At 40.0% G+C, this 27,030-nt stretch overlaps 1 protein-coding gene across 1 annotated transcript; it reads right to left on the bottom strand.

Moving 5' to 3' along the window:
- Positions 1-8,696: 8,696 nt before the first annotated feature.
- PRKAB2 (protein kinase AMP-activated non-catalytic subunit beta 2) lies at positions 8,697-24,894 on the bottom strand. Its single transcript, XM_006075838.4, has 8 exons — positions 24,734-24,894; positions 24,288-24,470; positions 20,280-20,446; positions 19,358-19,451; positions 19,023-19,143; positions 15,873-16,006; positions 15,135-15,203; positions 8,697-13,259 (listed from the first exon to the last, which is right to left on the bottom strand). Exons 2-8 carry the CDS (start codon positions 24,441-24,443, stop codon positions 13,182-13,184), a joined length of 819 nt encoding a protein of 272 aa, XP_006075900.2. The 5' UTR covers positions 24,444-24,470; positions 24,734-24,894; the 3' UTR covers positions 8,697-13,181.
- Positions 24,895-27,030: the final 2,136 nt, after the last annotated feature.

Raw genomic sequence — 27,030 nt, 5'->3', positions numbered from 1 at the left:
TCAAGTTCTCCTTGAGAACCTCAAATTTGTAAGACATAAATGCTCAAAACAGGTGCTTTTATCAGAATGTGGCAACTGTACTAACCTTTGGATTGTCTAACAGCATAGAGGAGGAGCATAGACTACAGGACAAAAACATGTCTTGCCACTGGGAAGGTGAAACAGTGAGAATTTTCGAGAATAATCCCATACTCATTAGAGCTCACCACAGGAGAATGTTGCTGGGAATGGATGGTATAAGGCTGAGTCTTCCTAAGAAGGGTCTTTCCTACGTCTTTGGAGAATGTAGAGAATCTCTCAGAAGATTCTTGGGATAAGAAGGTAAGGAGCTTAAAGCCATCTAATTTGGAAAAGAAGTAAATTATCTCTGTTCACATATGACATGATGTCATATAAGAAACTGTAAAGATTCTACACACACAAGTTAGAAATAATAAATGAATTCAGCAAAATAGCAGGATACAAAATCAACACACAAAAATCAGTTGTGATTCTGTATCCTAACAATGAACAACTGGAAAAGGAAATTAATAAAACAGTTCTATTTGTCTCAAAAAGAATCGCATATTTGGGAATCAATGAAGGGGATGAAAGGCTTACACAATGAAACTACAAAACACTGCTGAAAGAAATTAAAGAAGACAAAAATAAATGGAAAAATGGCCAATGTTAATGAATTAGAAAACAATATTGCTAAGATACCCATACTGCCCCAAATGATCTACAGATCCAATGCATTCCATATCAAAATTCTAACTTTTTTTTTTTTGCAAAAATAGAAAAATCCACCTTAAAATTCTTAAATGGAATTTCAAGGACTCCGGAATAGCCAAAACAATTTTGAAAATTAAGAACAAAGTTGGAAAACACATTTCCTGATTTTAAAACCTACTGCAAAGAGACAGCGGAGAAGGCGGTGGCACCCCACTCCAGTACTCTTGCCTGGAAAATCCCATGGACGAAGGAGCCTGGTAGGCTGCAGTCCATGGGGTCACTGAGGGTCGGACACGACTTCACTTTCACTTTCACTTTTCACTTTCATGCATTGGAGAAGGCAGTGGCACCCCACTCCAGTGTTCTTGCCTGGAGAATCCCAGGGATGGGGGAGCCTGGTGGGCTGCCGTCTATGGGGTCACACAGAGTCGGACACAACTGAAGTGACTTAGCAGCAGCAGCAGCAGCAAAGAGACAGTAATCAAAACAATGTGGTACTGGCATAATGACAGACAAAGACCAGTGGAATAGTATAGAGTCCAGAAATGAACTCTTACTTATATGGTCAATTGATTTTCAACAAGAGGTGCCAAGACCATTCAGTAAATGAAAGGACAGCTTTTTCAACAAAAAGTTCTGAGGGAAATGGATATTTACCTGCACTAGAATAAAGTTGAACTCTTATTTAACACCATACACATTTGTTGTTGTTGTTCAGTCGTTCAGTCATGTCTGACTCTTTGCAACCCTATGGACTGTAGCATGCCAGGCTTCCCTGTCCTTCACTATCTCCCGGAGCATGCTCAAACTCATGTCCATTGAGTCAGTGATACCATCCAACCATCTCATCCTCTGTCATCCCCTTCTCCACCTGCCTTCTATCTTTCCCAGGATCAGGGTCTTTTCTAATGAGTCGGCTTTTCCCATCAGGTGGCCGAAGTATTGGGGCTTCCGCTTCAGCATCAGTCCTTCCAGTGAATATTCAGTGTTGATTTCCTTTAGGATTGACTGGTTTGATCTCCTTGCAGTCCAAGGGCCTCTCAAGAGTCTTCTCCAACACCACAGTTCAAAAGCATCAATTCTTTGGCACTCAGTGTTCTTTATGGTTCCACTGTCACATCCATATGTGACTACTGGAAAATTGATCAAAGACCTAAATGTAAGAGCTAAAACTATAAAACTCTTAGAACAAAACATAGGGGGAAAGCTTTATGATATTGAATTTGGCAATGCTTTCTTGTATATAACATCAAAGGCACAGGCAACAAAAGAAACAAATAGATAAGTTGGGCTTTATCAAAATGAAAAAATTTTGTACATCAAAGGGCTTCTATCATCAGAGTAAAAAAGAGCCCACAGAAAAGGAGAAAATATTTGCAAATCAAGTATCTGGATTGATATCCAATACTTGGATTGGATAATCCAGTATTTGGATTGATATCCAAAAAACAAAAAACACTTTCAATAACAAAAAGGAAACAATTTAGAAATGGGCAAAGGACTTAAATGAACATTTCTTCAAAGAAGATACACAAATGGCCAATAAGCATATGAAAAGATGTCAATGTGAATGATTATTCAGATCAGATCAGATCAGTCGCTCAGTCGTGTCCGAATCTTTGCGACCCCATGAATCACAGCACGCCAGGCCTCCCTGTCCATCACCAACTCCCAGAGTTCACTCAGACTCACGTCCATCGAGTCGGTGATGCCATCCAGCCATCTCATCCTCTGTCGTCCCCTTCTCCTCTTGCCCCCAATCCCTCCCAGCATCAAAGTCTTTTCCAATGAGTCAACTCTTCGCATAAGGTGGCCAAAGTACTGGAGTTTCAGCTTCAGCATCAGTCCTTCCAAAGAAATCCCAGGGCTGATTTCCTTCAGAATGGACTGGTTGGATCTCCTTGCAGTCCAAGGGACTCTCAAGAGTCTTCTCCAGCACCACAGTTCAAAAGCATACATTCTTCGGCACTCAGCCTTCTTCACAGTCCAACTCTCACATCCACATGACCACAGGAAAAACCATAGCCTTGACTAGACGAACCTTTGGTGGCAAAGTAATGTCTCTGCTTTTGAACATGCTATCTAGGTTGGTCATAACTTTCCTTCCAAGGCATAAGCGTCTTTTAATTTCGTGGCTGCAGTCACCATCTGCAGTGATTTTGGAGCCCAGAAAAATAAAGTCTGACACTGTTTCCACTGTTTCCCCATCTATTTCCCATGAAGTGATGGGACCAGATGCCGTGATCTTCGTTTTCTGAATGTTGAGCTTTAAGCCAACTTTTTCACTCTCCACCTTCACTTTCATCAAGAGGCTTTTTAGTTCCTCTTCACTTTCTGCCATAAGGGTGGTGTTAGTGCAGTGCAAATTAAAAGCTCAGGTTTCACTTCACAGTCATTAGGATGTCTGTTATTAATATAACAATTAGAAAATCTCCAAACAAGAAAACAAAACAATTTCTAATACCAAGGTTGAGAGTGTTTCCGGGAAAATCATGTACTCTATAATATCCCCTCTGTCTTCCTGAGCATGTATATGAAGTTACTTTCTTACCTTCAAATTAAAAAATCTTTACATTCTCAAGGACAGGACTTTCTTCTTACCAAGTCTGGCAATCTTTTAGTTCTTTGAATCTTCTAGTTCATTGAAATTTAATATAATTACTATTATAGCTGGGTATATTTCTCCCACTTTATTACTTGGTTTTTACATTTACCATAATTTTTTAATGGCCTGAAGCCATGATTTGCACACAAATTGCTGTAACTCAATCAAGTTTTAAAAAGGAACCACCAAACCATATGTTTTATGTTCCACTTTACCCTTCTTCTTTGCTTTCTTTTTGATTAGACAAATATTTTATGTTATTACATTTTCTTCTATTAACTTGCTGTACCATTCTTTGAGATTTTACCTTAGAAATTTCAACATGCAACATTTATGATTTAGTATATTTTTATACAAATAATTACTTTCACAATACTTCTAGGATTCTTGGAAAACTATAACTCCCTTTACCAAATTTTACTTTTGCTTTACTCTTGACAAACTATTGTAAATTCCTGAAGTCATTAAATATTTTTTGCCCACACATCTACCATTTTCATTATTCTTTATTCCATTCTAAATTGCTGTGTTTCTAACTAGGATTACTTTCATTCTTTCATAAAAAGTACTTTTAGTATATTTATAATATCCTTTGCTGATGTTGAGTTTCCTCAGCTTTTGTTTTCTAAAAACATATGTATTTCACCATTTTTTACTTAACATTTTTTTTTATTTACTGGGGTATAATTAGCATATAATAACTAAACATATTTAAAGTGCACACTTGATCTTTTCATATATATACACACATATGTTTGTGTGTATATGTATGGTGGCCTGTTGTTCAATCTCTTTTGACTATTTGCGACTCTATGGACTGTGCCTCACCAGACTTCTCTGTCCATGGGGTTCTTCTGACAAGAGTACTGGAGTGGGTTCCCATTTCCTCCTCCAGTGGATCTTCCTGACCCAGGGATATATACCTGTGAAGCCTCACTAATGAACATAATCAGCATCCCCCATGGTTTCCTCCTGCTCTTTCGTAATCTCTTCCTCTCTCCTATCCCTACCATTGAGAACTCCATCCTTAGATAATCACTGATCTGATTTCTGGAAAATATGGTGTATACTCTTTTCTGTTGGGTTCTCTTGCTAAGCTTAGTGTTTTTGAGATTTAACCACATTATTCTGTTGTGAAGGTTTATGTGTCAAGTTGACTTGCCAAATAGGATGCTCAAATAAATAGCAAAACATTATTTCTATGTGTCTATGAGAGTGTTTCTGGAAGCAATTAGCCTGTGATCTATTAAACTCTATCTCTGTGCCGCTTTCTCCCCTGTGGTATTCTACCCCGCGCATTCTGCGTTGTTGGTCTTTGTAGTTACCAAATTGGAAATTCTCAAAGTATCCAACCTGGGAAATTCTTAAAGTATTCAGCCTAAATTAATTTCCTGTATTTCAGGGATTAAAGTCCTTTATTGCTTGGTTTTTAATATCTAAAAGTCATTATTTAATATATTTTGTCTGGGTCTTTGGTTGTTTTCAATGGGAGGATAAATCTAGTCCCTATTATTCTATTTTCACCAGAAATAAAAGTCTGGTAATTTTTGATTGGGTGTCAAAATTGTGACTATTTATGTGCTGGATATTTTTGTATTGATAGGTGTTTTTTTTTTTGTTTTTTTTTTTTTAAGATGTATTTGTGTATCTCTGGGTCTTCATTGCTGCACACAGGCTTTCTCTAGTTGCGATGAGAGGGGCTACTCTTTGTTGTGGCACACAGGCTTCTGATTGCAGTGACTTCTCTTGTTGCAGAGCACAGGCTCTAGGTGTGTGGGCTTCAGTAGTTGTGGCACATGGGCTGAGTAGTTGTGGCTCAGAGGCTTAGTTGTTCCATGGCATGTGGAATCTTCCTGGACACCTGTGTCCCCTAAATTGGAAGGCAGATGCTTAACCTCCAGAACACTAGGGAAGCCCTCCTATAGGTATTCTTGAGTTTTGTTTTGGAATGCAATTATTTGGAAACCACTTGGCCTTTTAAGAATTTTTAGGATAGTTCTTTTGTGTCCTATCCCACATTAGTCCAATACTTTACAAATGTCTTGGGACCATGTGCTTCAAACAAGTTCCTTTTCTCTAGCTGGTTTTATTACCACAGAACCAGGGGTTTTGGGAGATTTTGCTCTGCTTTTTATGAGCTCTTATGGTAGCTCTTAAGCCTCCTATGCAGTCCAGACTTCAATAAGTGTCCTTTAGAGAAAAATAGCTGTGCATTGAATGCCCTTCAAGTTTTCAACTCCTCCCTCCATCACCACATACCACTAATGGCTTTGTTGGTTTCACTTTACCCCCATCAGATACCTTCTGCCTAGGCAAAGCTCAGTCTTCAGCCCATGCTCAGAATCAGCAAACAGCTACAGGGAGTAAGATGGCTAGTGATCTCAGTTTGCCTTGGACAGTTCTATGTTCCCTCTTGGATGTTAGTTCATTCAGTCCTGGTTGCAGCCACAGTTCCCTGTTAATCTAAAAACAAGACGCCACTCTCAGAATCCATTCTGTGCTCGGACTGGCTGTTGATCAGGTAGATCCCTGGATTCCTTTACTCTCCCCAGATTTCCTAACTCTAGGTCACTCTCCCAGACTACCTCCAGGAGCCAGCTCTGCCAACTGGTGGAGAAAGAGAAACACCATCTTCATGTTTCCATTTGTGGATACAACAAAAGACCAAACATTCAAAATATCCCCAGTCTGTTCCCTGACCCCCCAGAAATAGTTTGAGATCCTGTTGAATGCAACAGCCATTCCACTACCTAATCCCAACACCTAACATGTAATCGTGACCCAGAACTTGTAATCAATGACAAATATCCCTGAAAACAAGAACTAAGTTAGGTCTGTAGTCAGAGTTTTGAGGATCAGTCAGCTGGGAATTAAGATTTTTACCCCTAAGATCCAGGTATACCGGTCTGCAGTAATCTTTGTGGCTCTTTCAGGTGTTCAGAATTCTCACCTGATGTTCTCATCACAAGCTAGCACTAGCAGGAGGGCTTTGGAAGTTGTAGTCAAGGGAAATTAATTTAGAGTAGCTGAGAATTTGGAGAAAACCCATTTTTGTTTTAAAATATCTTATTGCATGTAGACCTTCTGACAGAGAACCTTGCCCTCCTCCCTAGAAAGTCAATGAAGAGAATACTCTCAAGACAGGAGTCTTCTTCAGAGTACAACTGAGTGCCTGAAGAATTCTAACAGAGAAGTTCATCTCCAATGTAAGTGCCCTGGAGCTGGGGGATGGATTAGAGAAAGGGAGGTAGTACTCGAGATCTCCATATGTGCTGCTGAATGGTGACCAAATAGGGCCACAGAGAGACTCACAAGGTCTCCAAACCACCTGTGTCATGGGTGATTGTTGATGTGGGAGAGGAGAGGAGTTTGGAAGGGATACAACAAGACTCCAGATCAAGTGGGCCAGAAGGAAGTACTTTAGAAAACACATGTCAATGAAAGTTTGAGCCTTGATAGAATTCTGGTGCCATTTTGTTGTTTCAGTGACCAAGGTACATGTTTAGGAGACTATTCTGCTAGAGGCTGAGTCCCCATTACACCCACCACTCTCTACCTCTAGTCTGCATGCAGTCTCCTGACTTATTGTTGAGGTTTGGGGGTAACTGTTTTGGTCCATTTCTACTATCGCGGTTCTTCATTACCTGTCCTTGTACATCTCCACTTCTCCAACCCTCTCTGTTCTCACCCTCTAGTCACTCCCACCAAGTCATTCCCCTCTTTGAGGAAATTTAACTCAGATGACTTCAGAGCAGCAAATACAGAGTAGCCTGATTGTGTTCTTTGAAGAAAAGTCCAGATGCTAGCTACATAAAAATGCCATGAAATAAAGGGATGGAAAATAATAAGGATATTATAATCATGGCCCTGGGCAAAGCCATCTGAGGGAAGTGATTGCTGTCAGTATATAACCTGCTTTCACATACAAGTACATATCTGATAGAGAAAGAATAAGTAGGGAAGTTCCAGGATAATGGTTCTCATTTCTGAATATATGTTAGAATCATCTGGAGAGCTTAAAAAATATAGATACTTGGACCCCATGGAAGAGATTTTCATTTAATTGGTGTTTAGGGGCTTCCCTCATGGCTCAGACAGTAAAGAATCTGCCTGCAATGCAGGGGACCTGGGTTCGATCCCTGGGTTGGGAAGATCCCCTGGAGAAGGGACTGGCTACCCACTCCAGTATTCTTGGCTGGAGAATTCCATGAATAGATGAACCTGGCAGTCTATGTCCATGGGGTCACAAAGAGTCGGACACGACTGAGCAACTAACATTTTCACTTTTTTCCGGTGCCTCAGTGGTAAAGAACCTGCCTGCCAATGCAGGAGACACAAGTTTGGTCCCTGAGTCGGGAAGATCCCCCTGGAGAAGGAAATGGGAACCCACTCCATTTTTCTTGCCTAGGAAATTCCATGAACAGAGGAGCCTAGTGGGCTGCAGTCCATGGGACCACAAAAGAGTCAGACCCGACATAGCAACTAAACAACAAAGTAGTAGGCTGAGCATCAGTATTTTTATAGCATCTGAACAGGTAATATTAATGTGTGGCCAGGGATGAAAACCATTAGGCTAATCCAGGACAGGATGATAGCTAAGTGTGCAGTTTACAGAAAGTGCTAAAACTCAAATCAGAGTTTGCATTCCTCTAGTTAATGTTGGTTGGAGATGGCAATGGCAACCCACTCCAGTACTCTTGCCTGGAAAATCCCATGGACGGAGGAGCCTGGTAGGCTGCAGTCCATGGGGTTGCGAAGAGTCGGACACAACTGAGCAACTTCACTTTCACTTTTCACTTTCATGCATTGGAGGAGGAAATGGCAACCCACTCCAGTGTTCTTGCCTGGAGAATCCCAGGGATGGCGGGGCTGCCGTCTATGGGGTCGCACAGAGTCGGACACGACTGAAGCGACTTAGCAGCAGCAGCAGCAGTTAATGTTGGCAGATCAGATCAGATCAGATCAGTCCCTCAGTCGTGTCCGACTCTTTGTGACCCCATGAATTGCAGCACGCCAGGCCTCCCTGTCCATCACCAACTCCCGGAGTTCACTCAGCCTCACGTCCATCGAGTCAGTGATGCCATCCAGCCATCTCATCCTCTGTCGTCCCCTTCTCCTCCTGCCCCCAATCCCTCCCAGCATCAGGGTTTTTTTCCAATGAATCAACTCTTCGCATGAGGTGGCCAAAGTACTGGAGTTTCAGCTTTAGCATCATTCCTTCCATCAAAAAGAAGAGGAATGATATCATGTGTCCCATATACCTATTACATTTCTATTTAAAAATATCCATGTGGCAATTTACATTCTTTAGGTCCTGAGGCTACCTGGACGGATACATCTTGATGGTACAATCAGTAACTGATGAAGAACTCAAATATTATTGCTGTATAATACTTTTATTCAACAGTTTTATGGGGAAAAAACTCACATTTCAGTATGTGTTACATCACAGAATTTTCAGACACATGTCAGAATCCAGTGACAAATTACATTTGGAGAAAAGCTTTAAAATCCATTCTTGTAAGCCACTCCTTTGTGAAATATTGAAAAGCAGCTTTGTCCCTCAGCACTAAAGATTACAAAAAGCACCATTTAAAGGAGGACTGATATCCTTTAATCCATATTTAATTCCCTTCAAATTATAGTCTTATTCCCCCTTTATAACAGAGCTGTATTCATTCAAAATGCTTTGGTGAAGTAACAACCAACATTCTAAAATTTACCAAAATTTAAGCAAGTTTCACATATGAGGCCAGTGTGGAGATTAGAACTAATCAACATTAGTGAGCTTTGGCTGCTCTAAAACCACAACCTGGGTAGGTGTTCTGTAGATGGGAACAGAAAAGAAGTTAAGATGACCAGTACGTAATACTTAGGGTAGGTACTCCTCAATCATTTAACCTGACTACAAAATCCACAAAATATTCAGTATTTCACACCAATCATACTGCAAAAGCACTGTGCTACATAAAATTCAACTCCACTCACGTTAGAACTAATACAAAATTTAACTTTTAAATAATTTATTCAATTCAAAGCACAACTGAGTAAAGCAAATCAAGACAAAGCCCAAATTTGAATCCTGGAGGGATTCCATTGCCAAGAACTGGATTTCTTAAGTAACAGACTCTTAGAGCCTTTTCCTCTGCTTTTCTTATAATTTTTAAAGATTTGGCCTTTTTATTCTGAAAGTTCCAGTTCATTGCAGAAATGACAGCCCTTCAACCTCCAATTGTGACTGGTGCTTAAGGAGAGATGAATGCTAAATCCAGAGTTTTAAAAGACCCTAACTCCTATCCCTCCCAGGTCCTCCATCCCATGGGTAACTAGAGTCAGCAGTTCCTAGTAAAAGACAGCAAGGGCTCAGCTTTAACAATGAGTCATAATAATGCAGGAACCAATGGTGTATCTGCTCTTAAGTCTATGCCCCAAATCACTAGAACGTGAAGATTTAGAGATCTCTGAGAATAGAACATACTGCAAACATACTCAAACAAAGACTACTGCATATAATTTTTAGTTGAGGTCAAAAATTTAAAAGCCCTATTTCCCCAATTAAAAGCAGGGGAGTCTATCGTTAATATGTCTCCTTCATTTATACCCAGATTAATATAAGCCCAGTCTAGAAGTAAAACTTCTTTCTTAACTTCATTTTAGCAGCATACATAGAGTACCAACACTTTTCAAAAAATTTTTTTATCTCAGATCCATTAGGTAAGAGAGACTAGAAATAATCAGAGTGAAGTAACTGGGCCTGGGTTTATAGGATCCTGTCAGACACTTCTCTTGAATTCTTTTATAGGGTTTCTCTACCATATATAAGCTTTTTTTTTTTAAGCCAACACTCTTGAGGCCAGATACCCTTCAGGGGTTTTGCCTAGTGATTAAATCCCATTCAACTCTAATCTTAAAGCAAGCTAATAATCCTGACACAGATGCTCTTCCTTCCATGACACATCTTCCTTAACAGCAAGATGACTAATATTTGCTTTAGGTAACCTTTGACTTTAGACCCTTGTAAAGTTTGCCTGACACATGAAGTTAAAGCACAATATAGAACAAAGTGTAGAAAACAGAAACAAGAGACAAAGGGAAGATTTTTTTATATGACAAATTCTATACAATGGGATCCAAAGACACCAGGATGTGTCTGAATTAATTTTAAAAAGGGTATTTCTAGTTCTGGGTTACTTAAGCCTTAATTTTCCTAGTATCAGTCCTCAGCTCAGTTACTCTGCTTCCCACAACTCCTATACCATGATACAGTTCTTTAATAGTCAGCCCCCTCAAAGAGTTACATTCTTACTTATTGACTCTCTGAAACTCTTATAGGCAAAAGCTAACCAACCAACCAAGCAAACAAACAAAAAAACCCAATTTTTTACTCTTTATTCATTTTCAAACTCTGTCATATTCTTCTGCAGAAAATAAACTATCCCTTTAACCAATATAAAAGAATGAGTGAGCTGTACTTTGGGGTACTTTCCTCCTTCCCTTTCAGCCTAGAACAGTTTCTTGGAGGCAGACTGAGGAGAGTATGATAGGAATTATCAAGGCCATGCGATGTTATCAGCAGCACAGAGAAGGGACAGGGCTGCATAAGTCATCATCCAATTCCTCTTATTTGTCCCTTTCCAAAACTGCTGGTAGGCTCCAATTTCATATCTGGCTGAAAGATTGATTACCTCAGAATTTGGAAAACTGACACCTTCTGCACATTTCCAGATTAGAAAGATTGGAAGGTCACCAACACCAAAGCCTGCTGTTGCTGAAGACAGACCCATTCATTTCATAGAAGCCTCTGGCCTGAGAAAAATGGGAGGCATCTTTTTTCCTATCCCACGCTAATGATATATCTGTGCAGAACAGAAATTTTAATACATGAACACATGGATGATTACATGATAATACCGCTGACAAGACATATAAGTTCAACAAAACCTTCCATGTAGCAAGCAAGACTTTAAATCCTAAGTGACTCACTTGTTTACTGGGTATTAGAAAAATACAAAATTTTAGTATAACTGGAGACAGTGTAGATCCTGACAGTTGGTTCTAACAGAATTTTAGAATGGCACACCATTCTAAATGTGACTAGAACTATAAAACGTTCTCCACAAAAGCATTTTGCTGTAGATAGTGGCCTCGAATGGCTAGAGTAGTATTTACTCTCAGCAATTAACCACCAAAGCACTTAGCAATTTGCATTCTCAGCAAGACAGCAATCCCATACCATACTGCTCACACAGATGATCTAAGAGTTCTACATACCCAAAGACAACTATGTCATCAGCTTTACATGGTAAAGAGAGGAGGTAGCTAATTGACATGTGGGTGCCCTTTCAGTGGGACTGGGCTCATCTCAAGGAGCCTCTCAAGCATCAAATCTGGCCTCCTTCGGTACTGAATGTTTGGCTTGCATTTATTTGTAATGCAAGAGCCACAGAAACTTAGGGAAAAATATCTTATCTCTGAATCTCAAGAGTGGATTGAATAGAAACTTTTTACTCCACAAACGGAAATCACTGACCCCTCTTCATCATCAAACACTTTTTGGGAAAAGATACAGAAGAGCAAGATGACTGTTAGCATTTAGCACATGAAAGCAATACTTTTCATTGCTGAGACTACCAAGGGTAATGTCTTGCTTCTTGGCGTAATGAATCTTTAAGTTTAAGGAAACTTTTAGGTGCACAAGATGAGCCTGAACGGGCCTGTATCTACAACAGTGTTTACTGTAATGATGTACACAGAGTCAGCCTCATTAATGTACGATTGTAGAGGGCTAAAGAAAATAGTGAGCTATTTATCAAAAGCTTAAGTTCTCCAAAAGCAGTCTCTTTACACCAATGAAAAGGCATTTTTTGGAGAAAAGAAAAATGTAGGCACATAAAAATCTTCCAAGGACAAAAGACATGAAAGTTTTTACTAGTTTTACTCTTACCTTCAAAGCTGTCTGTGAAACAAAACATGGAAGCAGGGCCAAACCAGGTGGGAAAAAGTATGGGAATGTGCCAATACAGCCTTAACTGTGGCACCAAACCAAAACAAGAAAACGGACCTTCTGCATTCTGCCTTTCATATCATACTAAGCCAGTTTCTTCAGTAGAAGTTAAGGTAAGTGGTAACAAAGTGTCATGGGCCTGTGCTGGCTTAAAAAAGGAGACATTCTGGCAGCCCTAGTCTGTGAGGTGGGTCAGGTCTCACAAAGCCTTTGAAAGGGGTCACTTACCTACTAAATTCTGTGCTAGGAAGGGTCAGGTATAGGATTTGAAGGAGGCTAACAAAGCAAGAATGTGAAATGAAAGGGAAAAGGGTTCTTATGGGGCATCTGGTATCATTTAAAAAAGCACAGATTGTGCCACATTCTCTGGGAATACAGAGAACCCATGCAAGAAAAGCTGTTCCTGCAAAGAGGCAGCTGTAAGTAGGGCAGCAGTCTGGCACAAGTCCATTCCTTGGAGAGCCAAGGTAGTAGCAGTGATAGAATCTCCACCCAACAAGGATCCTGAGAGTTTGTTCTTCATTCACTTTAGGAAAAAATATTCCTGTAATGGCTCTTCCTGAAGCTCTCCCAAACAGGTCTTGGTGAGTTCCCATAGGCAGGGAGAATACATCTAGCTAGGAGGCTTCCATTAACTTTCCCTTCATATGTATATATATATATAGTGTTAAAATAAATTCCATAAACTCATAAAGCTCTCATCTGCAATCAAATGCAAAAGCAGAGCATCCTACTCAGGCACTGAAACACATATTAGCCTCAAAGCAAATCAGCCTTCCAGTCCCAGCTAAGACTGGTCCAGTCCAGAAAGGCAAGGGAGATGCTTCTCCTGAATCCTGGGAGGCAGGAAGGGATCCCTCAGATGGGCTTGTACAGAAGAGTAGTGACATACTTCTTCTTGTAGCGATGGGTTGCACTAAGGACCATCACACTGTCCTGCAAGGGAAATAAACACATGCAGTTAATTCACTAGTTCCCAGCCATTAATACCTCACAGTTGCTCACTTTAAACAGAGTTACTTTGATATTATTTAAAAAAAGGTGGTTTGGGAGTCAAATCAATTTGTTTTGATCCTGACACCTACTGTTACACTCTGTGACCCTGAGTGCTGTTCAGGTGCTAAGCTGTGTCCGACTCCTATCTCCAAGTCTTTTTTCCTCATCATTACAAAGGTTAATACCCACCATTAAGATGGCTCTAATGATTACCTGAAAATATCTGACACAGAAACTGACAGAAAATAGGTGCTAAAGAAATATTAGTGTTCTACCTCACTTCCTTTTCCACCTCAAATTCAAATATTGGGCTTAAAACTATCATGGAAAAAAAAGAAATATTGTGACATCTGTTTCTAGAAGGAAGTCTTAAAAGCAATGAGAAGGATCACAGCAGTGATCCTTTTGAAAAACCATTTCCAAGCCCCAAAACAGGTCTAATTTCCATTGAGTATCTAGGGCTGGACTTAAAAAACATCCTCTCTGATCAAGAGGGGACTCAGGAATCATCTTCTATCCTTGAACAAAGTAGACCCTAAAATTCTCCTTGGAAAGACACTCCATCCAATGAAGCAATTCCAAACAGCTTAAACTATTTTGAGAGAACCAGGGATAGGTATCATCCACAATGAATACTTACCAGATTGACATTCTGTGACCACAGTATACAGATCACAGCCTAAACATGACAGCAGCAAGGCAGGTAAAAAATTTAACTCCAGAAAGAGTTTGGTAGAAATGAGGAGCAGGTGACAAAAAGACCTACTTGGAAAAACCAGCACCATAATCTCAAGGAAAGAACATGGAATGAGGATAGGACAGGACCTCAGTCCTCTCTCTGGTCCTTACTGGCAATATGACCTTCTCTTAGCCTTAGTTTCTTTATCTCTAAAACAGGAGTTAAAAATAATACTTATCTCACAAGCTTATTAGGAAAATTAAATTCAATAGTATATAAGTACCTTGTAATCTGTTACAGACAGCTGTATCAGTGATTTCCCTAATCTGGCTACATATCTAAGAAACATAAGCAACTCAAAAAAATTACTGAGGCCCATCCTAGATGCACTTATTCAGAATCCATGGGGATAGAGCTTCTGAATCTGTATTTTCACAAACTTCCCCCAAATAATTCTGTTGATGCTCAGTTTAGTTTGGTAACTACAGAACTATATAAAATATCCCAATAGCCAGACCACAAAGACATTACAGGACTGAACAGATATTTTCAATCCAGAATCTAAAGCAGCAGAGAAATCAAGAAACATTCTAAGAAACCAAGAAGCATTCTAACAGCGGGGGAGCGCCGGGGTGGGGGTGGGGTTGGCGGTGCACAGGGCAAGTCTGGTCACGTTTCTCCTTTGAGTAGTGTATAGGAAAGATGCAAGCACTGGCGTATATACGACTCAGGCACCTTAAAGCAGTTCATGTCCACCTTTAAACACTGGAGGCCTTAATATCAGATTTAAGCATTCTTTGAACTGGAAAGTAAACTTGTTTTTTCTGCAAATGAAATCCTAGTACTTGCTATGAACTCACACTTAATTAAGTAGGTGGTGCAAAGGTTATAGCTACCCAAAAAGAAACCAAGAAACAAAAAGTCCATTTAATCACAGGGCAATTCAGCTAGCCAGAACTCAGATATCAAGACTAAGATTTAGAATAAACAAACTCACCCTTTGGTTAAAAAAAAGAAAGTTCTTCTCCTATAACTGGACCATTACTGCCAGCTTCAGCAAACCACTAGAGAACATGTGTTCAACTCCTGCCCTCCTGTTTTTGGGAGCTATGTGAAGAAGCAGGCCCACCATTTACCTTAATGGACAATGCATAGAGATGGTTCAGCATAACATGATTGGGCTCGGGGAGCAAGGCTGGGTCACACTGTTTAAAAAAAAAAAAAAGACTACATGGGGTTAAATGTACAATCTTAAACCAAACAGTTTATTCTTCCTCAAAGATCTTTGGAACTGTTGAGAAACTCAAAACTAGAAGGTATTATTTTTTTTTAAATAATTCACTTATTCTAGTATACATCAATAATATATTCTCATCACAGAAAATCACAAAAATTCTGAGTCCAGGGCAGAAACTCTAAGCTTCAGTATCTATTCATCCTCTTTTTAATAGACCTTACCCACAACACATATGGAAGGTTTGTGTTAAGATGCAAAAATAATCTTAGTGGGAATCAAGTGAATTGAAATATAAATTAGAAATATAAATTATATGAAAAATATGCTTCTTTTGGATATTGCCAAATGATACATACTTCTTATTTTATGTTGGAATAAAAGTCTTAGAAACTGTTTCTAGCAATCCACAGCTCTGAGCTGATACATTAGGACCAGAAGAAAACTACAAATTTTGATATCAGTACTTGGAAAAGTCACAACACAGCCCTGGAAAAAGGAACCTGTAATGCTATTGATACATACATGATTCATATTCAACAGACCTTTGTAATAATCCCAACCTCTAAGATTACTACACTTTGGCTCAAATGATCCTAGTAACCCTCAGATGCCCCAGCAATATTTTTAGAATACTCACAGATATGTTAGTGTCCTTGTTAAGAATAACTTGGAGAAGGTGAGGAGGCAGGATGGGTGGGGATTTAAATCTCTCCTCTGATCGAAACACATACATTTCTTGACCATAAGGCCCTGGGGGTGAGCTGGAAAGGTCTGGAAGATATTTATTCAAATATAAAGGAAAGTTGGACAGCTAGTAAAGATGCATGAAAAAACTGTCAATACATGGCAGGTAATATTAAATATGGTAGAAGTCAAGGATCATTAACTTGTGATTTGTTGGGTCTATAACTATAAGGCAAAGAAAAAGTCTGGGTCATCCTGAACATAAACCATGAGGTTCTTCATGGCAACATGATGTGGAGGATAGGGGAAGAGATAAGGATGTAGGTTCAGGGGAGAGCTACTCCATTTATCAACTGTATGACTTGGGACAAATCTCTCTACTATAGTCAGTTTCTTCATTCATAAAATGAAAACAATTTCTGCCCTATTTCACAGTGTTTTTATAGGAATCAAATGAGACAACAGATGTGACAATGCCTTAAAAACTATTAAACAACATGAAAATATTAGATTTTTCTTTTTCCCACCCAAGCAACAATAAAGGTTATAAACTCTAGGACTATTGATACTACAATGACTGTAACAACGAGGAAAAACGACTAACAATGTAGTAGTCATTAGGGAAATACAAGTTAAAACCATAAGATACCACATCACACTCATTAATTTGGCTATAATAAAAAAAGACAGACAATAATAATTATTGGCGATGATGTGGAGAAATGAGAACCTTTGTACTATTCCCATTGCTGGTTGGAATGCAAAATGGTGCAGCCACTCTGGAAAACAGTCCAGCAGTTCCTCCAGAAGTTAAGCACAAAGTTACCAGTGGACCCGCAATTATACTCCTGGGCATATACATACCCAAGAGAAATGAAAACAGATGTCCACAAAAGAACTTGAACATAAATGTTTATAACATCATCATTTGTAACATACAAAAAGTGGAAACAGTCCAAGTGTCATCAGCTAAATGAATGGATCAACAAAATGGTATACCCATACAATGGAATTTAATTCAGTCGTAAGGAATGAAGTACTTAACATATTAAAACATGGATGAGCTCTCAAAACATTATGCTAAGTTAAAGAAGCCACAGGCAAAAGACCACAAAGTGTATAATCCCATTTATACGAAATGTCCAAAATAGGAAAATCCATAGAGACACAAAATAATTTAGGGATGCCAGAGGTGGAGAGAAGCAAGGAATGGTAAGTAACTGCTAATGGGAATGGAGTTTCTTTTGGGGGTGATTAAAATGGTCTGGAATGAGATAGTGATAATGGTTGCACAACTCAGTGAATACACTAAAAATTATCTAATTATACACCTTAAAAGAGTGAATTTTATGGCATGTGAAATTAAATCTTTAAAAAATGGGAAAAGTATATACAGATAAGAACAGAAATACACAAAAATGAGGAGAACTATAAGTTTTTGCCTAATATTTTTTACAGTTCCTAGTAAGAAAGATTTTTAAACCAATTCAACATAAGGACACAGAATTCAATTATATGTGGGGCAAAAGAAGAGTAGCAAAAATACTGTTATATTAAACAGTATCTTAAAAACATATAGAACTTGACACTTTTCAAAGTACTCTGTTATTTTGTCATGTGAACTACAAAATTACTCTTGGCAAGTACACAGAACAGTATTTTTTCCCTTTTCATTAAAAAAAAAAAAATGGTAAAGTCATTTAGCTAAAGTCACATACATGGCAAGATGGTCACTGAGTGCAGATTAAAGCTCAAGATTCCTAATAAAATGTATTCTAAACCTTACCTCAGAGGATCAGGAAATTGGGTGAAAGAAGGAAAGGAAGAATATCAACAGTACGCTAGTCTTCTCTCTATATAATTATGATTATATGTCTATTATTCACTGGTTGCTTTGTTAGAATCATATAATGCAAAAATTTAGTCATAGTGGCCTTGACATTTAATTTGGTATTTTTTAATCTCTCTTTAATCTCTACCCCACCAGTTAAGAACAATGTCCAGCCTTACTTTCTGACCTTTTATAATGAAAACAATATCTGTAATTTTTCTAAGCAGACAATATTATACTATTGATTATTCTCTTAGAAATTATTCTGTATAAGCTACCCTTGTGTCCTGAGATTCTAATATGTCTCACTTAGGCACTGTGTCTCCTCAGCTGAGAATCACTGAGAGCTTAAACCTTTGATTTTACTGATAAGAAACTTTGAAAACTAAAAATGCTGAAGGACTTACACATAATGGGAAAGCTAGTTAGTAGCAGAGGCAGGTTTTGAACTCAAAAGGGAGAAGTTTGCTTACTGGGAACACAGTTCTTTAGACACTCACAGTCTTTACTGTAAAGTAACAAAACTGGTAACTGTGAATGTGGACGGCAAATCACTTTTCTGGTGTTATAGCCAATGTAAGTAGAGATGAAGGCCTTGGAAAAAATACTGGGAGAAACAGAAGGATATAGGTCTATTCCTCTATCGAGGATTTTTTCTTTAACCCAAAACTTAAAAATCTCAGTTAACATACACACAAAAGAAATTTGAGGTTTTTATAACTCTTTTTTCCCCAAAGACTGCCATATGTGTAGGGCCTATTAAATATACAACTGCCAACTAAGCTATCAATCTGGCAGGATTAAGTTGAGGCAGCTAAACAAGGCAAAGGAGACATAAGTAGCTCCTGCTAGTTGATACTATCAAAGGTCAATGAAAAAACTGAAAAATTATTAGAAATAGCTTTTTAAACTATAGATCACAGCACATTAGTCATTTATAAAAAGAAGAATAAAGTAGAAAATAAAGTGCTTTACATGTAATAAAGGCAAACATTATAGTGCAAGACATGTTACTGGTTTGTGTGATGTGTGTGTTGGGTTACAATGTAAATTTAATGTAGATCAAATATATTTACTTTCACTTACTGTGAAATCAAATACATTACACAGATTTCATTCTCAGAGAATATGACCTAAATGTTTATAGGAGAAACATACATACAATTTGGAAGATTCCTAAATCGAAAATGAAAAAATCAAAAACCACTCTTGGGAAGAAACATGCATTATAAGAAAGGAAAGATCAAGAAAGAGCAAATACTACAAAATTACCTCGACAAGATGTCTCTGAGCTTTCCATTGAATCTAGCTTTAAAGCATCAAACACCTCAAAATCAGATTTCTTGACATGGATCAAATTGTTAATTGTGCCAAGCTGACTGGTAACCACAGGCTGAAACAGTGAATGGAAAAAAGAAAATTCATGAATCCCCATTTCAAATACATCTCATCCGTTCAACTCTCCTCTTTTTAGAAGGGATTATACTTAGCACCACCATCTTTTATCAACAGGGAAATCCAACAGCAATGATATTTGACACCCAGTGGAATAATAGCTAAAAGGAGACTATTAAGCCAGTGGTTACCCTTGGAGGTCAAGGTCTTACCTCTGATGGATCATGAACCCACTGTCCATCCACAAAAAACTTGTACTGGTGCTCTCCCTCAGGGAGGTCCAGGATGGCAACAAAGTCATTATGGCTACAGAAGAAAACAGAAAGTTAAACAGGCTAAATTCTTATTAGAAGACAGAAGATAAATGTAAAAGCCATGAGGCAATCACAGTATCATACCAGTGATCTCCCATATTCCTAAGTGATTGCACCCCCTGGAGTAAAAAATAATTTATAAACCCATTCTCCTTTTCTATATCCCCTTGAGCATGTATTTGCTATCCCTCCTAATAACTTTAATTTTTAACTAATATCTGGAAAAGAACAATAAAGATATTAATCCCCCAGAATGTTTCACCTTAGTACAACTATTTTGCTTCAGCAGAACAGATCCCTCAGGAGTGTAAAAAAGATAGCGAGTAGGTTCAGGATAAGAAGTGCCTCAAGGTACTCTTGCCACATTTTGGTGAGCATTTTCTAGAAAATTACCTACATACAAAGGGCCGTAGTCAGTTACATAACTCATTGTTGCTCTGCAAGCAACAAATAACACTACTACCTAGAACTTTACAACGTGTTTTGTTTTCGTGCAGAAGTCAGGGCAACTGGACTCAGGCAGTTACGGGAGACTTCCCACAAGCATAGAAAGGACTTCTATTAACACAATGCTAAAGAACATACCTACAAAACTGTTATAAGTCCCTCTGAGGCAATGACATTCTAAGTGGTAAAACATCTCTGACTCACTATAAGGTTAAAAAAAATGTCACAGATACAGTTACTGGTCACAAAAAATGTTCTAGAGAAAGTCCCTAGCAGGTGGAGAGGAGTAGTCCAGCCAAGTCTCTCTCCTGAGAAAGGAAATTGGGTCTCTACTTCTGGACTCAGCAGACTCAACCAAGACACTTGTCTTCACCTCTTAATCAGTGGAATCTTGGTGCTCCAATTGTTGAAGGACCCAGAGATGAAGACCTCCTTGCCTCCTTCAGACCAGCGGATAACAGTGGGCCGGGCCTGCTGTGTGGGCTTTACGGAGTCCTCCAAATCCTGCTGCCATGATACAAACTCTTTGTCCCCAGGGAGCTGTAAGAAGGATTAGGTCATCCCTAAATTGTGACCCTGGAATTCTGAAAAGGTCACTCTCCTCCTTAGGGCAGAGAGGGGTGCTACATTTCTGATAAGGATTAATAAGTCTTGAAATGAGCAACTACATCAAATTTTGAACAAAACTATAGAAAAGAAACTCATCTAGGACCCAAATGGTCAAATGGCTTATGCTCAAAGTCTGCCCAAATCATAGCTTAATTTCTGAGTCTGCATGAATCACTTATCCTTTCAGAGCCTTAGGATTTCCCTTAAAATACAAACAAACAAAAAATCTTACTTCCTGTTACCAGATTAACTCATAGGCAGACAATCATGATATGCTTATCTCTTAAGAGAAAAAATATGATAATAAAGCACGGTTCTACAAAAAATAATTAAGTTAGTCATCTATTTTTTTTCTTTTGCTGTGCCATGCAGCATGCAGGATCTTAGTTCCCCAACCAAGGATTCAAACCCTCACCCCTGCAGCGGAAGCACAGAGTTTTAATCACTGGACCACCAAGGAAGTCCTAAGCCATGTATTTTTCATATGTAAATATAAGCATCTCAATTATCAGTTGTAACAGAAATTAGAGATACTAAAATTCTTAAATAATTCATAATTTCCTCTTTAGTTAACAGGTTATAAAAGGACATTAAATATATAAAAATCAGATCACTGGTTTCCTAAATTTTGAGAAATAGTTATGAAATCTTACTTATTCATCTATGCCAGGCTTATACGAGTAACTTTCAGGAGTAGGGATGAAAATTGTGGAGCTACAAGAAGCATCAGATCAAAAACACAGTTTCCTTTAAAAAAGTGGTTCCAATATCAAATGAGGTATGTAGGGTTGCAGAAGAAAACTGACTCCTTAAGTCAAGTTTCTTTTCATTACCATCTTTTAGAACAGAAACTGGCAAACTATGGCCAGTGAGCCAGATGCTTTTATAAATAAAGTTTTACTGGAAAATAGCCACACTCATTCACTTACTCGTTTTCTACAGCTGCTTTCATGCTGCAATGGCAGAACTGAATATCAGTGACAGAGACTGTATGGTCTGCCACAAAGTCTAAAATATTTACTATATGGCCCTTTACAGAAAAAGTTTGTTGACCCACACTTTAGAGTGGCTTAAATGACTTTGGTAATAAGTCTTCATGGCATCAAGCCAAAATATTATTAATACCAAATAAAATAATATGGGATTAAAAAAAAGACTAGTTTATTCACTTGCGCTTTACTTTCAAAATGGCTGAGGCAGTATACCTTCCATACTGTCTCTGAATATTCCTCAAAACTACAGTATGAGACGTTAGTGGCAACATAATCCTTAGTAAACAAAGAGAACTGAAGGAACTTTCACATTATATAAGGAAATGACATAAGAGAAAAACTTGATCTCCATTTTCTCAAAGCAATGAACTCGTTTGACAGTCTGGATTAGAATTATAGAAATTTTTACATTCCTAACAATTACATATGCCTCAGATTCTGATTCAGATATAGGACCTGGGAATCTATTTTTAAGAAGCTTCCCAGACAATAATACTAAAATTTAATGTTGAAAATAAATAAAGAAATCTCATCATTAGAGATACATCCTAAAATACTTATAGATAAAGTAATATTTGATATGATGGGCTTGGATTTGCTTAAAAATAATTGGTGGGGGTAGAGGGGATTGGGGTATAGATGATATGAATTCATTCATGATTTGATCATTGTTTAAACTGGATGACAGTTATATAGGATTCATTACACTGCTCTCCTGACTTTGAAATATGGAAAATGTTTCAGGTTTTCCATGAAATGTTTAAATAAATCCCAGGTAAGTCTAATGTGCAAATAGGACTAAAAACCATTGAACTGGTCCACTGAAGAATGGTGGCATTTGAAGCAATATAGGCCCTTCTGCCACTGTTTCTATCATTTACTTGTATGCTTTATTATTTTAGAATTTGAAAGCTACAAACTATTAATATGCCTAGCTTTGGAAGAAAGCCCTTCCACATATGATATGATATTTCTGTGGTAGGCATCAGTGCAGCTGACAAGCAGGAAGATTGTTTACTCCAAGTTAAATAGCAAAATCATCAGGAAAAGAGGCAAAACAACTAGAATTACAATTGAAAACTGTTTAAGTGAAACACTGAGGAAAGAAACAGAATAGACTGAGCAACTGTAAAATCTTAGATTTGGAAATGACCTTGGGAATTATTTGAACCAATCTTATTTCACAAATGGCAAGACTGAGGTAAGGGAAAGAATGATCCAAAATAGGCTCCATTTCAGACAGAGCAACCTGGCTTTTATTCAGGACACCGATTACTGCAGTCACAGTTTGACAAGTACACAGTACTTAAATCCTGAGTCATCAGTGTAGGAAATGGATAAAAATACAATCACCTTGAGAAAGCTTTGAAGAAGTAAATTCAGATGGCTGGGGAGACAGCCCAAGTGTTGAGGAAGAAGTCCTAAAGTGGAAGAAGCAAGAAAGGAACAGAGAAGAAACCCCAAGAAATCACCTTCACTTCTCTTTGTGATTATGTTTTCAACTGGGATCCAAGAAAATAAACAGAATCCACATTTCATGTATTACCAACCCAGCAAAATTACTCTCTATTTACCCTGGTGGCTCAGACGGTAAAGCATCTGCCTGCAATTCAGGAGACCCAGGCTCAATCCCTGAATCAGGAAAATCCCCTAGAAAGGGAATGGCAACCCACTTCAGTATTCTTGCCTGGAGAATCCCATGGACATGGGGTTGCAAAGAGTCTGAGACGACTGAATGACTAACACACACACACATTTACAAGAGTAAATAAAATAAAACCTCAGATGTGTGGCAAGGGATGAGTGATAACATCAAACACACCCCAGTCTCCTCAATCCCTCCGTTTTTCTACTTCATCCCAGTCAGACTACCAGGTGGAATTACTGTATTTAATGCAGACAGCTCTAAAAGTGATTAGAAACATTCGGATGTAATTTTATTGCTGTCAGCTCCATCTATCTTTCTGTAGGGTGAACACGAGTTGCCACTTTCCTGAAAGTCCTAGACTGACAGCCAGGTCTTCAGGGAAACTGCGGGTTGTCCCTTTTCAGCTTGGTAATATGAAGTACTACCGGGAAGTGAAGAAATCCTAAACTTATTTGCTCTCCCACTTAAGAAGTAGCTGGACATGAAAAAAAGCACCTCAGCCACAACTATGAAGTTTGAGATGAAAACTAAGCAGTCAACCAAATAATGTCCTTTATTGATCCCCAAGACTAGGAAAAAGTATTCATATAAGCAAGGGGTTGTTGCTCACAGTCATGCCGAAGGGAAAGAGGATCTGAAGTGCTGATCTCTTAGAAGGGCAAAAATGAGACTTTACAAAGAAGTAGCTTAAGTGTTCAGGGAAAAGTAAGTCACTTACCTACCTTAGGGCAAATGTGAGAAACTGCCGCCTATGGTCAGCAACTCAGGTAACCTACAGTCTGAAGTTTTTCACAACCTACAAATTCATCAATACTCTAGAAGAGGAACCCGTGCCGGTCAGGAGAACCAAGGGTGGAGGTTGGGGGCGGGGGGGTGGGGGTGGCGGTTGGCCTCATCCTAAAAATGTGGCAAACAGAGGAGTCCAGTAACAAGAACTCCGCCTCTATCCTATTTTGAGGCAGCACCGCAAAAAGAATTACCACTCAGTATCTCCGTCCCCAGAAAAAAACCTTTAATTCTAAAAGCCTTAATTCGGGTCAGCGTGGTAAGAAAAAAACAAAAGAGGGAGGAGGAGCCCTGACACCCAGCCTGCTGCAGGACCGCCACCAACTGGGGGCGTGGGGACGCTCACCTTGGAGTCCGGCAGGCTGAAGACGCTGGGGTCGTCGGTGCTCCCCACCATGATCTTATGTTCCTTACCCGGAGCATGGCCGCCGGCGCCCTCGGCGCGCGCAGCCTTGGCGCCGTGGCGCTCCCCGGCCACTCGATCGCTGGTTGTGTTTCCCATGGCTGTGCAGCTCGAGTCGGGGGCCACCTGCCGTAGGGAACAGCATGGGGCAAGGGACACCCCGGCAGTCTTGTCAGGGGAGCCCCCGGCCCCGCCCCTGCGTCTGGGGACCCGGGCTAGGGAATCCCCACCCCAGGGAAGCCGTGCCTGGGGGACCTCTTCCTCTCTGGCCTCCAAGAACACCCGGAACCCCCAAACCCTCCAGAGGCCGGCTACTCAAGAAACCTCCTTTCGGGAACTCCCCCGCATCCCCCGCGCTCACGGTCCAGGGGCGCCCCCACCCCAATCACCTCCCGCGATGCTCTCCCTCCTCCCGGGACCAATGGTGCGATGGTTGTTCCGCGGATAAAGTCACCAATAAAGTTATCGAAATTGAAGCCTCGCCCGGGGCTAGCGAGCCTGGTTTCCTCCTAAAATGGCTACAAGATCAGTGGCGTGGGGCCCGCCCCGCGAGCGTTCCCTGCGGCCGTGCCGCTACGGCGCCCGGGGCCAGCCGGCCTCTCTAGCCACCGCCTGCTCGGTGGTGGGCCGCCACGCGCAGCCTCCAGCGCCAGGAGGGGGCGCCAGTGCCACAGTCAGCGAAGTGCGGGGCCAAGGACCGCTTCCCTGGCAAGCCAGCGCCCGAATCTTAGGTTTAGTTCAGTTCAGTTCAGTCGCTCGGTCGTGTCCGACTCTTTGCGACCCCATGGACTTCAGCACGCCAGGCCTCCCTGTCCATCACCAACTCCCGGAGTTTACTCAAACTCATGTCCATTGAGCCGGTGATGCCATCCAACCGTCTCATCCTCTGTCGTCCCCTTCTCCTCTCACCTTCAATCTTTCCCAGCATCAGGGTCTTTTCAAATGAGTCAGCTCTTCCCTTCCCATCAGGTGGCCAAAGTATTGAAGTTTCAGCTTCAACATCAGTCCTTCTAATGAACACCCAGGACTGATCTCCCTTAGAATGGACTGGTTGGATCTCCTTGCAGTCCAGGGGACTCTCAAGAGTCTTCTCCAACACCACAGTTCAAAAGCATCAATTCTTCTTCTCTTTATAGTCCAACTCTCACATCCATATATGACTACTGGAAAAACCATAGCCTTGACTAGACGGACCTTTGTTGGCAAAGTAATGTCTCTGCTTTGTAATGTGCTGTCTAGGTTGGTCATAACTTTTCTTCCAAGGAGTAAGCGTCTTTTAATTTCATGGCTGCAGTCACCATGCAGTGATTTGGGCACCCCCCAAAATAAAGTCTGCCACTGTTTCCACTGTTTCTCCATCTATTTGCCATGAACTGATAGGACCGGATGCCCTGATCTTTGTTTTCTGAATGTTGAGCTTTAAGCCAACTTTTTCACTCTCCTCTTTCACTTTCATCAAGAGGTTGGTTGAGCCCAAAGACCTGCCATGCGGAAGGGATGGTTCCCAAAATATACTTGGGGTCCCTTCCTGGGCTCTGGTGCGCTGTACCAGGAGGAACTGTGTTGATTTCTTCTCGGCCTCCTCACCTGGCCTCAGGTTTGCCAAATGTTTTCATTTTGTAGCATCTTTTCGTCAAGCTTGCCAGAGAGGTGAGTTCCTGTAAGGAATAAGAACACGGACTTGCAATTGAAAGCTAAGGAAATAATGGTAATTGCTGGGGGTTAAAACTAGATGTTATGGGGAGTACTTAGCAGTCAGAGTGGGGCCCCAGGGAAGAGGGAATATTTAGACAAATCTTGACAGATTGTAAAAATTAGAAGGAGAAAGCTATTCTAGGCTAAGAAACAGTATTTGCCGTGAGCAACCTCAGAAGAAAGAAAATACAAGTAAGAAAGCAACAGAAACATCAGAAGGAACACTTAAGGCAGAAAAGGGCAATGACAGCCCTTAGGTTGGGATAAATTCAGCTTTCTACTGATAATTAATGGGATATCTGTGCTATTTACTAATTCTTACTCTGTATTATGATTATATGCATGTCTAATGACCTACTAGAAACCCCTGTCGCTCAGCGTGTGTTACAGTGACCAGCAGCATTGCCATCATCTGGGAGCTTGTTAGAAATGCTGAATCAGAGGCCCCATCTGTTCTCTCTCTGTGCATGGATGTTTAGCCCTGTCCAACTCTTTGCAACCCCATGGACTGTAGTCCACCAGGCTCCTCTGTCCATGGGATTTTCCAGGCAAGAATACTGGAATGGGTGGCCATTTCCTTCTCCAGGGGATCTTCCTGACCCAGGAATTGAACCCACCTCTGCCGTCTCAAAAGCAGATTCTGCATTTTAACAAGATCCCCCAAGGGAATGTGAATACACCTAAAGGATAAGAACCACTGCACTGACAATAGGCAGAGAGAAAAACTAGGTTTGATTCTTTTTCATATTCTTGCATGCACCTGTACAGAGTAAACTTTTAATAAAAATTTGCAGAATGAAGGGTACATGAATTCTGCTTACTACATTTATAACAGGATAATTCCACCTGGTGGCTCAGTGGTAAAGAATCCACCTGCCAGTGCAGGAAAAGCAGGAGACTCAGGTTAGACCCCTGGGCTGGGAAGATCCCCCTGGAGGAGGAAATGGCAACCTACTCCAATATTCTTGTCTGGAAAATCTCATGGATAGAG

The sequence above is a fragment of the Bubalus bubalis genome, chromosome 6, assembly GCF_019923935.1.
Source record: "Bubalus bubalis isolate 160015118507 breed Murrah chromosome 6, NDDB_SH_1, whole genome shotgun sequence".
Taxonomy (NCBI): domain Eukaryota; kingdom Metazoa; phylum Chordata; class Mammalia; order Artiodactyla; family Bovidae; genus Bubalus; species Bubalus bubalis.
This window is presented reverse-complemented; position numbering and strand designations above follow the sequence as displayed.

Excerpts from the sequence above, each read along its gene's own strand:
- PRKAB2 (XM_006075838.4), bottom strand. The coding sequence starts at position 24,443 with ATGGGAAACACAACCAGCGATCGAGTGGCCGGGGAGCGCCACGGCGCC. Across the intron at positions 19,452-20,279 it reads AAGATTCCACTGATTAAGAG|CCATAATGACTTTGTTGCCA; the intron begins GTGAAGACAAGT and ends TTTCTTCTGTAG. Across the intron at positions 19,144-19,357 it reads GGGTTCATGATCCATCAGAG|CCTGTGGTTACCAGTCAGCT; the intron begins GTAAGACCTTGA and ends TCACTGTTTCAG.